General features: G+C 42.9%; 2 protein-coding genes across 6 annotated transcripts in view; one reads left to right on the plus strand and one right to left on the minus strand.

The window, feature by feature from the left end:
* Positions 1–12509, minus strand: part of MTHFD1 (methylenetetrahydrofolate dehydrogenase, cyclohydrolase and formyltetrahydrofolate synthetase 1) — a 59967-nt gene extending 47458 nt beyond the window's left edge. Inside the window, exons 1-2 of one of the 5 annotated variants that reach the window (XM_086320272.1) lie at positions 12346–12509; positions 6742–6829 (exon numbers count right to left, since the gene is read on the minus strand). In XM_086320272.1, the coding sequence (XP_086176398.1) occupies positions 6742–6749 (8 nt within the window). In that variant the 5' untranslated portion in view covers positions 6750–6829; positions 12346–12509. Of the gene's footprint in view, positions 1–6741; positions 6830–10418; positions 11117–11332; positions 11601–12345 lie in introns of those variants that run through there. The other 4 variants (XM_086320275.1, XM_086320273.1, XM_086320271.1 and 1 more) reach the window with 4 other exon arrangements.
* A 63-nt stretch (positions 12510–12572) lies between these two features.
* LOC147364193 (coiled-coil domain-containing protein 170-like) overlaps positions 12573–15744 on the plus strand; it is a 38927-nt gene continuing 35755 nt past the window's right edge. Inside the window, exons 1-2 of the mRNA XM_086320290.1 lie at positions 12573–12904; positions 14512–14638. Of these exons, the coding sequence (XP_086176416.1) occupies positions 14532–14638 (107 nt within the window). The 5' untranslated portion in view covers positions 12573–12904; positions 14512–14531. The remainder of the gene's footprint in view (positions 12905–14511; positions 14639–15744) is intronic.

The raw sequence follows: 15744 nt of genomic DNA on the forward strand, positions 1-15744 counted from the left end.
AGTAATCAAATCAGGTAGATAGTCCTTTATTCTGAATGTGATGGGAAGCCATTTGAGGGTTTTCAATGGGGCTGACGTGATGGAACTCACTTTAAAAAAACAAAAACACTTTTTGGCTGTGCCCTGTGACATGTGGGATCCCAGTTCCCCAACCTGGGATGGAACCCTCACTCTCATTGGAACCGAAGCATCTAGACCACCAGGGAAGTCCTCGGCCTTACATTTTTAAAGGATTATTCTTGCTGCTGAATTGGGAATAAACCCAAGGGGGAAAGATGAGAATCAAGGACATAGTAAGAAGTTACTGCAACTGTAAAATCCAGGCCAAGAGGTGGTGGTAGCTTGGATTACGGACGGTATCAGTGGTAAGCTGGCAAGAAGTATGTATTCTAGATATACAAAACATGAAACACAGAGGAAATACTAGGAATACAGAGGACTCTGAGTTTTGGGGGGGTCGTGAGATGGAGCTGGAAAGACTGATGGTACAAATATTTTAAGGACAGGACAGTGAATTTATTTACCAAATCTTATAAGGATTCTAGAGTAAGTAAGCATTTGAGACCCAAGGAAAGAATCTAGGGACAAATAAAAATAACACTTAAACTCAGCAGGTAGTAAGCTGTAGGAACCCAGTACTACAAGGTAGTTTAGGCGGAAAATGTTGTTTCAGCCCAGGAAGTTAAGAGCAAAGAACAAAATGTTCTTTATTTTCTATGCTATAATTTAAATGGGTCTAAGGGTGCATTTTTTTTTCCCTAAAAGAAATTATAGCTTGAGATCACTTATACTGCCTCCCTTAAACTTTTTCTAAGAAGCAGGATCATTTTAAAATTTTCAGGGATATTCTTCCAACTACAAAGCTCTGTTTAAAAGTTAACACTTAGGCCTCTTTATGAGACATGATTAGAATATCAATGAGATGGTCTAACATGCATATAAAGCACAGTAAGCAAGACCTAGACAGCACAGAACGCTAAAGCATCAGGTGGGAAATCTGCCCTGAGCCGAGAGTCATGGCCAATTAAACATGAACAGACACAGATGCAGTTTAACCAAGTTACTACTGGCATCTAGTGGGTAGATGCAATTACATACCCGACAATGCACAGGGCAAAGCATAGCAAAGAATTACCCAGCCCTCATGGTAACAGTGCCCAAGGCTGAGAAACTCTGCTGCTGGCCAATAAAATGCAATGTTAGGGGTTACCTTCTTTCTAAGCTGCAAAAATCAAGGTGGAATCATTTATAGCTCAACCTGTCAAAATTTGTTTGAATCTCTATGGATCTGCATGACTTATCAGTTTTTTCCAAGCTGACTTCTACCACATCCAAGTGTCAAAGACCCTAGTTAATAAAAGTCAAAGATGTACGTCCCTATAGAATCTTATTGCTCTTGAACAGTCCTAGTCGAAGTCTAACATCCCTAAACAGTCACCTAGATCTCTTGCCTCAAGTCTTGTACAATTACTCTTGAAAAAATCCATTACAAATTCCAACTCATTCTGTTTCACAGGAGGGCCCATTTTTAAATTCTGGACATTTTATGCCTGAGAAAAAAAAAAAAAGCATTGCCAAAATATAACCCTAACAAAGACATTTTAACAGAAGCTATAGGTAGGAAAAGGAGGCAGAAAAGGATATTTAGCTACATGGCTAAGAAATCTACATGATGAAAAAAAAGCTGCCCAGTCAACAAACACGGAAATGTTAACACAGGCTTAGAGGAATTTGTAAATGATCCTTAAAAAGTCCACTGAATAGGCCTTTAGTAGTTGATCAGAGAAAAAGCAAGAACATTCATCAACATGTGGGGCTATTCTAAACCAGGACACACATTTCTCTCTTTCCCCTCAAGGAGGTTGTTAAGATTTTAGAATGCAGTAAAACACAAATGTCTGATTTTATTGTTGTTTTATTTTCATTTTGTTCATTTGCTGTTTTATTTTTCACTGGAGATCTCATACTGCTAAAAAATTCTTCAAATTTTTTGGAAAAACTTAACATGTAGTTCCTTGTAAAAACAATTGAGGCCACCTAGTGTTCCAAGAAAGGTATATACTTCAAATTCCAAGTTAGTTTAATTGAATTAAATTATTTTTCTTGTTAAAGAACATATTTGCAAACAATGCGACTGACAAGGGCTTAATTTCCAAAATATATAAACAACTCATACAACTCAGTAACAACAACAAAAAACAATGCAATCAAAAAATGGGAAGAAGACTTAGACATTTCTCTAAAGAAGACATACAGATGGTCAATAGGCACATGAAAAGATGCTCAACGTTGCTAATTACAGAGATGCAAATAAAAACTACGCTGAGATATCACATCACGCTAGTCAGAAGGGCCATCATCAAAAAGTTTAACAAATGCTGGAAAGGGTGTGGAGAAAAGGGAATCTTCCTACATTGTTGGTGGGAATGTAATAAATTGGTGCAGCTACTATGGAAAACAGGGTGGCGGTTCCTCTAAAAACTAAAAGTAGAGTTGCCATGTGATGAAGCAATCCCATTCCTAGGTAGATATCCAGTGTGTATGTTAGTCCCTCAGTTGTGTCCGACTCTTTGCGACCACATGGACGGCAGCCCACCACGCTCCTCTGTCCTTGGGGATTCTACAGGCAAGGATATTGGAGTGGGTTACCATTTCCTTCTCCAGGAAGATATCCAGATGAAACTATAATTTTAAAAGATATACATGCACCCAGAATCTGCCTGCAATGTGAGAAACCCAAGTTTGATCCCTGGGTCAGGAAGATCCTCTGGAGAGGGAAATGGCAACCCCCTCCAGTATTCTTGCCTGGAGAATCCCACGGACAGAGGAGCTTGGTGGGCTACAGTCCACGGGGTCGAAAAGAGTCGGACACAACTGAGCAGCTATACTTTCACTGTTCAGAGCAGCACTATTCACACTAGCCAAGATACGGAAACAAGCTAAATGTCCATCAGCAAGTGAACAGATAAAGAAGATGTGATACACACACAATGGAATACTACTCAGCCATACAAAAGAACAAAATAATGCTGTCTGCAACAACATGAACGGACCTAGAGATTATCATACTAAATCAGAAAGAGAAAGACAAATATCATATCACTTATATGTGGAATCTAAAACACGATACAAATGAACTTATCTACAAACCAGAAACAGACTCACAGACATAGAACAGACTTGCGGGTGCCAAGGCAGGGCAGGTGCGGGAGGGACGGATTGGGAGTTTGGGAGTAGCAGATGCCAGCTATTCTATATATAGAATGGATAAACAAGATCCTACTGTACAGCCCAGGGAACTATAATCAGTACCCTGCGATAAACCATTATGGAAAAGAATATAAAGTACAATGAGTGTGTGTATGTATATATATAGACACATACACACACACATACAGAACTGAATCACTTTGCTATACAGCAGAAACTAACATAACACTGTAAATCAACTATACTTCAATAAAATAAATGTAAAAAAATTACCTTCTTGTTGATACATCATTTTTAGTGAGAAATAATATCAAGTGCTACATTTTATCAATATACATATCAACTAACACCAGTACTCTTTTATTATGTTTAAGAACAAAATATTTACAATGATTATAATTTTATGCAAATATTTACTAAACTTGACAGGTACCTCAAACATATATTTGAAAACTTAATATGAATCTATTTTATGCTCCAATGAGAATTTATAATGTAAAATTCTTCCATCCAATTCTCTCCAACTCTCTAAGACCCAAGGGAACGGTGACTTACTTGATACTTATGACATGAAAACAGCTAACTGGTGTAAAGTTCTAATAAACCTCCAAATTCTCAGTGAGCGTAAAGGTCATCATTAATCCATATACGCAGTGACAAAATAAATGCTTTTGAGGTCTCCAGATCAGGGTTTATGGATCTCAACATGACTGACATTTGGGCTGGATAATTCTATGTTGTGGGGACATCCTGTGCATTGCAGGATGCTCAGCAGCATCCCTGGCTTCTCCTTCTAGATGCCACCAGCACACAGCCACTCGCCATATGACAAGCAAAAATGTCTCCAGACATGTCCAAATGTGGCCATGGAAGGAGGGACAAAACTGTCACCATTTAAGAACCACTGACCTAGAGGAAACTACAAACTAGACTGAATTGGTGGAGAAAGGCTTCATAAAGGGCTTCCCTGGTGGCTCAGTCAGTAAAGAATCCACCTGCAATCCAGGAGACCTGGATTCAATACCCGGGTTGGGAAGATCCCCTGAAGGAGGGCATGGCAACCCACTCCAGTAGTCTGGCCTGGAGAATCCCATGGACAGAGGAGCCTGGCAGGCTGCAGTCCATGGGGTCACAAAGAGGCGGACACAACTGAGCTTTATAAAAGGTAGGATTTTAAAAGCAGACTAAAAGTGCATTAACATTAGAGAAAGGTCACACAGAGGAAAGCATTGTCAGAGGGTGCACACCGCCAGGTACAGTCCCACCTTTCCCCCTGCCCTCACACGGGAGTGGGGACAGCTTCTCCTCAGACCCAACAAATTGGTGATGCTGGATCCGAGTACAGTATTGCTGGACTTTACATGTCTTTCAAAACGTCAGGCGACCAGATTCTTACGTGTAATTACACACTAATGTGTTGGGAAGTAATCCAATTTTTAAAAATAAATCTGTAAGCCCAACGAAACACAACTACATCTGGCCTCCAGGGTACCACTGTGTAATCCCCAGCTGGCAGCAAGAGTTATGAGACGTGATGGAGTGGCCCCAAGTCTCAGGATCTGCAAGCAAGGGCCCAATACCCAGAATTAGTCCTATTTCAGGACTGTCTAACCACAGATCTAAATGTTAGAGCAGATGACATTCAGCAGGCCTCTGGGTCAGCATCCGAGGGGAATGTGGAAAGAGTGTAGAAAATACTGGGGTCTCCAGCAGGAGAAGAGGAGAGGCCAACAGCTCTTAGCTGAGAAAAGGCTTAGAGACCTGATCTTTCTGCTTTTAGAGAAGACTAAAGGACAGTCTCGGAGAAGGCGATGGCACCCTACTCCAGTACTCTTGCCTGGAAAACCCCATGGACGGAGGAGCCTGGTAGGCTACAGTCCATGGGGTCTCGAAGAGTTGGATACAACTGAGTGACTTCACTTTCACTTTCATGCATTGGAGAAGGAAATGGCAACCCACTCCAGTGTTCTTGCCTGGAGAATCCCAGGGATGGGGTAGCCTGGCAGGCTGCCGTCTATGGGGTTGCACAGAGTCGGACACGACTGAAGCCACTTAGCAGCAGCAGCAGCAAAGGACAGCCTTGGGTAGGAATGGCTTAGGTCCAAAAGGCTTCTTACTTACTAAGCAGAGGTTAACATCCAAAGGAAAAATCATTTATCTTAAATCATGCAAGGCGGTGAACTCTCCTCCCCATAACACTGGCAGGATCATAGCCCCACCTCCTTCAAATCTTTGCCTACAAGTCCCTTTTATAATGAGTATGAGGTTAATTTCCATATTCAAAATTATAATCCCTGTTAATCAGAAGTCTGCCCCTCTTCCCTGCCCTGGTTTTGAAAGGCTTTGGCAAAACCTTTAACAAAAACACTCCCTATTTCCTGAGGCACATCAAGCATCAGCAACCCAAAGCTGTACCTCTCCTACCCAGGCTTGAAGGCAAGAACTTTTCAGCAAGTGGGAAAAAAAAAAAAGTTTAGCTAACAAAGGAGGGTGGTTTGACTGGTCTTCAACCTGTCAAAAATGACTGTGACTCTGAAAATGATTTTCTGAGGTGACTCAGTTTGATTCATTCATCTTTTAAAAGGGAGAGCCAAATCTAGCCAGTAAAAGATTGCAATTCCTTTTAGCAGGCAAATAAAAAGCCCTTGGAGAGGAAGGAAAATAGGCTGATGAGGGTCTGCCACTAGCCTTAGAACTCTTGGTCAAACAAGTCACTTCTGGCTGCAGTTTCATAAACTGCAACATGGAGGAAGCGGTGATCTGGGTATCGGAGAAACCCTGCCTGTGGCACGGTTAGTTGCCCTCTCCCTTAAGGTCAAAGGCTTACAGGGTGCCAAGAGCCACCTTATGGGAAATCATCAAGGTGGGGGAAACTCACAAAGCAGAGATGCAATGGCCTTCTGCCCTGTGGATCAGATGTCAGAAGGTACAGCTGTAACCAGAGAAGCACACAGGACTTCTTCAGAGAACCTCATATACTCGTTTAATCCTCTCGGCAACCTCAGGAGATAAACACCATCATCATCGCCCCCACTATGCAGAAGTGGAAAGTGAGGCTGACTGACTTGCCCAAAGCCACACAAGGCTGTAACGTTTACCCTATCCAGCCTCTCCAGGAGTCAGCTGGAGAAGGGAGCCTGTTCCCTCCACTCCAGGGACCCTCCTCTGTGCCAGGACAGCCTGATATCCTTTCTTCCAGAGGCTTCTTCATGCAAATGGGGATATAAACAGGGACTATGTACCTCTACTCAAAGCCCCTTGTCCAAATTCCAATCTGCCTTATCCCCACACTCCTGGTGGGTGAGGACAGATACATGTTCTTGGATGATAAGCCCTAGCAAAGATTTTGGCTGGTGCCATGGTCACATAAATGACTGCCAGTCCAGACTGCCACAGTCCACCTACAACACACCCAATAGCCTGACTGGGTGGCCTAGTGAAGAACCAGTGGAAGGCCCCACTTTCAGGAACTCCTGCTTGCTCTCCTGCACAGGCTCTCAGACTCAAGCCAAGGTTGAGATTGATAGTCACCGTTCCATGGAACTTCCAAAAGGTCCACACTCTGGAACTTGTTACAGGTAAATCTTTTCAAGCACAAAAAGGCCTACAGGTACTTTACCTGCAGGACAAAATGAAAAGCTTATCAATTTCACTGTGGTGAACAAACTCTTTTTACAGAAAATAGTTCTTCTAGCCCTGTAGCTAAACATATAATCAAGGTTCCATTTTATCTTTGAACAGTAGCATACATTCTAATTTTAAGGCTCAAGATGATAAACCAGCGTTCACAGATACAGTTTGGATAAATACAAACATCATCTGTTTATTCAACATGTACTAAGTACCAATTTATTGTAACTTAACTATGTGCCAAGGACTGCTCTAAATGCTCTACAAGTAATGACTCATTTAATTTAACAATCCTATGAATTAGGTGATCAACATACAGATGAGAGGGCTTCCGAGGTGGCATTAGTGGCATTTGAAAAGAACCCACCTGCCAATGCAGGGGACATGAGATGCAGGTTCAATCCCTGGGTTGGGAAGATCCCCTAAGGGCATGGCAACCCACTCCAGTATTCTTGCCTGGAGAATCCCGTGGACAGAGGAGCCTGGTGGGCTACAGTCCACAGGGTCGCAAAGAGTCAGATACAACTGAAGTGACTTAGCAGGCACACACGCATACAGATGAGGATGTTAAGGCAGTAGGTAAACGAAGTCACCCAGTGATCCTGGAGGGAGCACTCCGTGACCTCCCACAGGAATCTGTGTTACCGGCATATCAACAGGGTCTGCTCCACCCATAACTCAGAGCACCTTCTCTTGGTGGCCTGACAAGGGGCAAACCATCTGTCTCTTCACAACCAGCCTTTCTAGAAGGAAGGCTTAATCAAGAGACTTAATCCCTCCAGGGAAGTAACAGGCTCAACTGCAAAAGGAAAGGTCAAATAAATTTGTACAACACTTCATTAGGCCCCTTTGAAAAGCGAATGGTGGTTCGCTTCTGGTCTAACAGCTGTTATCAGGGTAGTTTTTTGACAGTCTATTTTCCACCCTTTGTATCATTTCTTTAGGAGCTCCTCCCTGAAGCCAGGGGGCGCTCTCACCACCAAGGTCAGTGCACTTTCACTCAGCCTCCCCACTCACCTTCAGCTTCTCTGAGGCCATCACTGCTGACCCCAGGCAGTCATTTAATAACTGGCGAGGTCAAAGTTCCATGGCACAGGCTGTGTTTTTGGTGAAGAATCCTCTTCTCTGTAACACTGGCAGGCTCACGGCCCCACCTCCTTCAAACCTCTGCTAATAGGTTCCTCTTACGCTCTCATGTTCAAAATTACAAACCTCATACCCCCACGCCTCAGAAATCTCCATCCCCTTCCCTTCACTGGTTTTCTCTTTGGCGCTTCTCACTACCTCACACCCTGCTTTAACGAGTTTTACCATCTTCATCTACCCCTCAGGGCACAAATTCTACCAGGGTAGGGATGCGGGCTGTCTTGATGACTGTTATACTCTTGTGGCTTTGAAGAGTGCCTGGCAGATAGGAGGCACACAGATATTTACTGAATGAATAAATATCCCCAAAGACACCTTGGTCCCTAACCCTCAGATCTCCCCCAGTGTTCAAATCCAGGCTACAACCTTGGAAACTCCCCTAAGGAAGAAATGGAAGTGTTCCTTCCAAAGAGACGCAACTGGCAAACAGATCCAGGTTTCCCACAGGCAGAGAAGACATTTGGAATGATGAACTCTGCCCAGTCCTGGCTACCAGAAAAGGAGAAGTAAAAGTAAAAGTAGACAAAGTCTAGGATGGCCTTCTCAGCAGAACTGGAGGCATGGCAATGAGAGGAAGACTAGTGTAAAGAAAAAAAAAAAATCACTTATGAAATTCCTTTTAGGGAAAGTGATAAGCACTTGATGGTGAGAAACACCATGTACTGGGTGAAGACCCTGATTCTAAATCAGCCTCTGCCATTAACCAGTCGAGCAACCTTTGGCCAAATCATATCACTTTTCTTGCCTCAACTATTTCCTAAACCGCAGGATAGGATGGGTGTGAACTCTATTTTAGAGAATTTCTCACCATGGGATTCTTGGTCTGCCCCATTCTTCCTCCCCCGTCAAAGAAGAAAGCAAAGTGTTACAATTCAAACACTACATCAGGACAGAATCTGCCCAGGGAACTTGACATTTTGCAAGTTTGTCCTGAGAGAGACTTCACAGGAATCTGATCTGCAAATCTGGGGAATGAGGAACCCTTCGCCTGGACCCCAGGAACCCTGGCTGCACTTACTTTCCTCTGAAGAGTGTCCCTGGCCCAGGAAAAGAGGGAAGGTAGGGACACCCTGCAGCCCCACGAGCTCAAGCTCTAAGACCCACACCTTCTTGTTCAGGACGCCAAGAGTCCCAGGCCTGCCACAGCCTTAGCACTTGGAGCTGAGGGACTGCACTACTGCATGAACCAAGCAGGCTGTCCCCCCTCTACAGCTTCTCCTCTCTGCTGTGAGCTCTACCTGCTCCTGGATTCAAGCTCTCCATGAAAGTCAAGGTGCCATGGCTGCGTCTGAAAGAGCCATTTTATGAGTACATTAAAGAAAAATCCTCTGTAAGCACAGAGTCCTTAGTCTTAGTGCTTGTTTATGAATTGTATTAGGCGGAACGATCTGATTGCTCAACCATGGGCAGTGTAAAAGGTCAGCAATGTGACTTCTGAGCAGACGAGGGAAAGGAATCCTTCCAGTACCTGGAACAGTCCTTTTCAGATCACTGCCATTCTCTTCAATTATGAAACTTGGACTTAAGAGTTAAAGTGAAGTCACTCAGTCGTGTCCAACTCTTTGTGATCCCATGGACTGTAGCCTACAAGGTTCCTCCATCCATGGGATTCTCCAGGCAAGAATACTGGAGTGGGTTGCCATTTCCTTCTCCAGATCTTCCCGACCCAGGGATTGAACCTGGGTCTCCCGCATTGCAAGCAGATGATTTTCCTGTCTGAGCCACCAGGGAAGCTCAACCTAGGAGTTAAGGGTTTAGATAAGTGGTCACGATGCATTAGAATCATAGGATGAGCTTTTAAAAGATTTTTAAAATATTGAGTCCAGTGGTTTATTGCTAGCAACTACAATTAAATCAGTCTAGTGTAGGTACCAAGCATGAAGTGCATATGTGCAGGTGCTCAGTTGCTCAGTCGTGTCCTACTCTTGTGAACCCATAGATGGTAGCCCGCCAGGCTTTTCTGTTCATGGGATTTCCCAGGCAAAAATACTGGAGTGGGTTGCCATTTTCTCCTCCAGGGATTGAACCCTCTCACATACCTGCACATGCACAAAACTATCTTGGAAAAGATTGGCAATTTCTACTAAAACTGTTCATATATGTGTCCTATTACTCTGCAATTCTACTCTTCGGGATCTAACCAACAGAAATGTATATATTATATGCTCCACCAAAAGACATGTAAAAGAATGCTCATAGCACTATTCAATATTCATAATCAACCAAAATGAGAAACCAAAATGTACGTGAATAAGTAAATAGTGGCATATTCACATAGAATACAAAACAGCGATGAGAGTTAATGAACTACAGCTACATGTAACATGAAATAATTTCAGAAATACAGGGCTGATTGAAAGAAACCAGACACACAGAAGACTTTATACTACTTGATGTCATTTATATAAAGATCCAAAACAAGCAACACTAACCTGCAGTGTTGGAAGTCAGACAGCGATTACCTTTGTTGGAGGGTGGTGATGGGATGGGAGTGAGAGAGGAGTTTCTGGAGAGCCAACAATGTTATTTCTCGCTGAGTGCTACTGAAGTTTAGCAGTGAAAAACTCATTGAGCTATATACCTATGACAGGTGCACTTTTTTGTACACGTTCATATGTAAATAAAAAGAATTAACAAAAACAAAAAGCCCCCCAAGTGATTTTAATGTGCAGTTTATGTTGAGAACCACTAAAATAGGTCTCAAGGCAACTATCACTGTCAAAAAGATAATGAATCAATCACTTCTGTATACATTAACTAATTACCAATTGTTAACAGCTAACATGTATTGAACACTTATTCTGTACCAGGAACAGTTCTAAATTCTCTTCAGTTAGAAACTCATTCAATTCTCTTAATAATTCAAAGGCCTAGATATTATCTTTATTTTACATTTGAGAAAATTTTGGCACAGAGAGGTTAGCTAACTCACTTAATGCTAAAAACCTAGTAAGGAGTGAAAGGTTTCCAGGTGTTATGGATACAGACAGAAATAAGGTGATGCACATATCTGCCCTTATGGAGCTTACAAACATATTTAATTTGCTCTCTACTCAAACCAAAACATATCCAGTGAGCACCTATTCTCAGTAGGCTGCCAAGAAGCAAACCTAAATTATCTCTTCAGCCTCTCTAAAACGAAGATTTTATCAAGAAAAGCCTCTGATTAAGGGAGTGGGTTTGAATATAAGCAACCAAATAACAAATATCAAGCACAAGCAATGCAATTTAGGAAATCACATGCAGAAAAGAGCTCAAATGTTAAGTACTGTGATTTCTAATCTAGAAGTTCCGGGTTCCTCCTCACCACTGTGAGAGATCCACCATCATCTAAATTACATCTCACCTTCTTTGTTCCCCTCTACCTTCCAGGAAACAATCATTATGGCTGAAGGTGGGTTTCACCACCAGTGACTCTATAATTTGTTCAAAAACCTGTACACACAAAATTAGGGCTTCATGGGGCAATTATTGTTGCCAGCTGCGGCTGTCACTAAATAACAGGTGAAGTCCAAGGTCCCAAGAAAAACCTGCAGGTGGATCACAGAAAATATATCCTTCCCTCTTCTACTTTCATCTCTTCCCCTCACTCCACTCCGGTCAACTCTCAAAACAAAAAGCTGCCAGGTGTTACTCCCAGGGAATTAAGGCTGGCAATCATATCCACTAATTAAGCATCCAGATTTCCCGGTAGAGTAGAAATGGCAGAGCTCAAAAGGCATGTAAAATATTGTCAGGACTCAAGAGCCAAACCAGAAAGTAACTCTAGGGTCAGGACACAGGAGATAGCTGTTAGAGGAGCATGAAATTGAGGGGGAAAGAAATGTTTATTAGATTTCACTTAGCAAATGATGACTCTGGGGTAGTAGGAAAAAGCTATGATCTTGGATGGAGACCCTCTGACACTAATCAGCCTGGTAAACTTGTAAAGTCTTGCTACCTCATTAATCTCAGTCTCCTCCCCTCCAAATTACCGGGGAAGGGAAGTAACTGGATTTCTGAGTGGGATGCTGCAGGCAACCCAAACATACTCTTCTGGCAGCTGCACTTCTGGGAGAATAGTTGTCGGGCTGAGGAAGAGAACTTGTCCCAGAAGCAGAGGAGCCAGCAGGCACGGCCACCAGGTACCCAATCTACAAACGCAGATCATGTCCGGGGCGCATTTTTTTGGTTTCAGAGACCCAGTCTTCAGGGGTGAGGGGTTCAAGACAAAGTCCTCGCTACCCACTCCGCTGGCCTGACTTGCGCCATAAGTCTCCCTCCCGCAAAAAAAAAAAAAGTCCTTGGGAACCTACACACCCTGCTCACAGTCCTCGCCTGCAAACCCAACACGCCCTAACAACAAGGACAGGTGCTTACGCGGAGACCACCTTCCCGTTCAGGATTTCCGCCGGCGCCATGACCTTTAAAAGTCCGCCGCTCACAATGGACACCAACAAAATCGAGGTTCGACTCGCTCCACTGCTGCGCGGGACAGCCCAACACACGTGTCTAGGGACCGCGCAGGCCGACACTTCTACTGCGCCTGCGTCCCCGCCTCCACACACAACGGATGAGAATGCGCGTGCGCAGTCCAGACGGACGGAGGACCCTTAGGCAGCTTAGAGCTGAGGAGTAGAGGGTTTGACGTGCAGCGGGAATTTGAGGGACCTCTGTGTAGACTGGCTGGAGGACATGATTGGCTGCTGGAAGGATTTTTTTTTTTTCCAGAATGCGCCATCGTGTGGGCGGGGATCCAGCTGAATTGGGAATCAGCCTAGAATCCAGACCTTAGGGGGCGGAGTCGAGGCACAGGTTAGCTGGAGACCAGTTTGGCGGGCGCGGGAGGGCAGCGCCGGCTGAGGGCGTGGAATCCGTGCTGTACGATTCTTACCGGGTTCCCGCGTAGGGAGCTTGGAGGCGCCGGGCTGGCTTGCAGGTAGACCTGCGGAATGTGGGGAGGCATCCGGCGTTCTCGTACCGCAGCGCCCCCGTCCTTTCCCCCCCACCCCCACCCCGGCGTGGTCAGACTGGGGTCGCGGTCCCCACCCTCATACTGAATCGGAGAGTCTGGGTGGCGCCCCTGACTTCTTTTCAAGTCTTCTCAGGCGAATCTGATGCTTGGCCAAGGTTGAAACCCAGCCCGCTGTTTCAGACCCGCGTAGCTGGAGCGCCATGTTGGCTCCCTCAGGGTCCGGGTAACCCCCAGGACAGCCATTGCAGGGAGGGTGGTCAGCTTTGCAAGTCTAGGTTTTATCAGATGCCCACACACAGATCTGGGGTTGGAGAAAGGACAAGGGCCTTGCAGAACTGTGTGGCCTTGTGACCTCAAGGGCGGACACTCTTGGAAGGCAACTGGGATGTTTAGAAGGACGAGTTCTGCAAGTTTCTGATTGGTTCCAGAATCGTCCCACAGATACTAAAGTCCGCAAGTGCTGAAGTCCGTTATAAAAAAACAAAGTAGTGTTTATGTATAACCGAAGCACATACTCCTGTGTAAATTACATCATCTGTAGATTACTGATACCGTGTAAATGCTATATAAATAGGTGCTGGTATGCTTCAAATTCAAATTTTGCCTTTGGGCACTTAATGGAACTTTTAAAATTTTTGACCAGGCTTGGCTGACAGAGCAAGTGGAACCCAAAGATAGTAGAGGGCCAACTATATAATAACCTAAAAAATGTAAGGACCTCTGAAGGCATACTGTTACGTTATGTTCCATGTGAACAACAGATGAAGAGAAAAATATGTTCCCTGAAAATTATGGGTAGTGAAAGTTTTGTGTTTATAATGCCAAATAGATATTGACTGCAACTGTCTGGTTTGCTGAGAAAGATGACATAAACCCCGAATTGCAGATTGAGAAATAGAATTTGAAGGATAATTTTCAAAACTGCATAGCTGTTGCTGGAATAGGGACCAAACCTGATTGTTTAAAATATGTTGCCTTTGCCACTTTAACAGCCTGGTTTTCAACTATGATATCTCTGTGTGACCTGTACAATTCATTCACTGAGCAAATAGTTATTGAGTGGCTACTGTGTCAACAACAGAGAGACACTGCTCTAGGTGATAGGGATACCACGGTGAACCAATTAATTCCCCACCCCCCACCCCCACTTCCCAGCTAATATTCTGGGAGTCAATGGTCAAAGAAATATGTACTCTAATTTTAGATATTAAGAAATACCATGTTTTACCAATAGACAAGCTAAGAGGATACGGAATGGTGGTGGGAGGCAGGAGAATGCTGTTTTAGAAATGTGTTAAGAGGAAATTCCCTCTGGGGAATCTGAGGTGCGGAAACCTGAATGAAGAGAGGAAGTTAGGGTATAAGAGAAAAAACCAAGGATTTGGTTTGAGCAGCTGAAAAGGTGAAGTTCCATTACTGAGCTAAAATAAGTTTTTAGATGCATCTTAGATGTCTGATATTTATATAAATGAGATCTGCGATATTTGAATCCATGAAATTGGAAGTGTGCCCAAGACAGGAATGAGTGTAGGTAGAGAGATGACTGTAGACTGATACCTAGGACACTTCAGTGTTTAGAATTCAAGGACATATGAAGAGAAACCAGGAAGGAATACTGAAAAGAGTCCAGCGTGTTATGAGAAAAACTTTGAGAGCATGCAGCCTTAGAAGACAAGAAAGTGTTTCACAGGAAAAGAGGTAACTAATTCTTCCAAATATATTGCAGGTTGGTCAAATGAGATAAAGACTGAGAATGGATCATTTTACAGAGAATAAAAAGAAAAAATATTTTTATTCAAATGCTGTTAATGGCAGTTGCTTGAAAAAAATGTGTATCCTTTCTGCAGAAGTACCATTTTTACAAAAATACTGAGGGTTATTTGAGAATATCTATCAAAACTTTAATGTGGGCTTTCTTTGATCTTGTAAGTCCACTTCTAGAAATTTACCCTAGAGTAATAAGTACATGTATACACAAAGATATATGTATAAGAGTGTTCCTCGCAGCATCAATGTCAATAGCAAAAAGCAAATCTCCATCAGGATGGATGAAGTTGTTAAGCAATGGATATACATCTATAGATGCTGTGTAAGATAGCTTTCATAAATTATTAAATCATCAAGGCAGGTTATCCAGTAAAATGTGTAATATGATTTCTATTAATATATTCAAAGTAGACTGTCTCTGATTACGTTACCAAAAATGACCCCTCACTTAGCTACTTGTTACTATCACAATAGCCTATTTTATTCACAGCACTTATCACTATCTAAAATGATTTCATTTATTTAGTTCGCTATCTTTTCTTTTTCCACCAGAATTTTAGCTTTATTAGAAATTCCCTGTCTTGTTCATGGTTATGTTTCTGCTGCTTAGGGATATAATTTTTAAAATCTAGTTTTAGAGGAAAAAAAGGATATTTCTAATTTTCCTGGTTTAGTTATTAACTCTTACTCTCATACTTATTAATACTACTTATTTTAGCCCTACCTAATTTTTATTCACACTAGGATTACCTGTGTAGATTTTTTAAAATATTTATGCTTAGACCCCACTGTAGACCAATTAAGTCAGAACTTGGGGTAGTGTCAGAGTATCAGTATTTTTTGAAGTTGTCTTTGAGATTTTAATGGGTGGACAGGGCTGAGAACCACTAGATTAGATGATATTTGAAATATAAATATAGTGATTCTAATATCAAGAACACATAATAGGGACATGCTTTCTTAGAATACCAGTTTTTCAAACAAGTCATGTTTTGCTTTTACTGTGTTCCATAGTAGATGGAGTCATCATTTTTCTC

This window comes from Bos grunniens, chromosome 10 (genome assembly GCF_055505025.1).
Source record: "Bos grunniens cultivar Pamir isolate PY7600 chromosome 10, Bosgru_T2T1.0, whole genome shotgun sequence".
Lineage (NCBI taxonomy): Eukaryota > Metazoa > Chordata > Mammalia > Artiodactyla > Bovidae > Bos > Bos grunniens.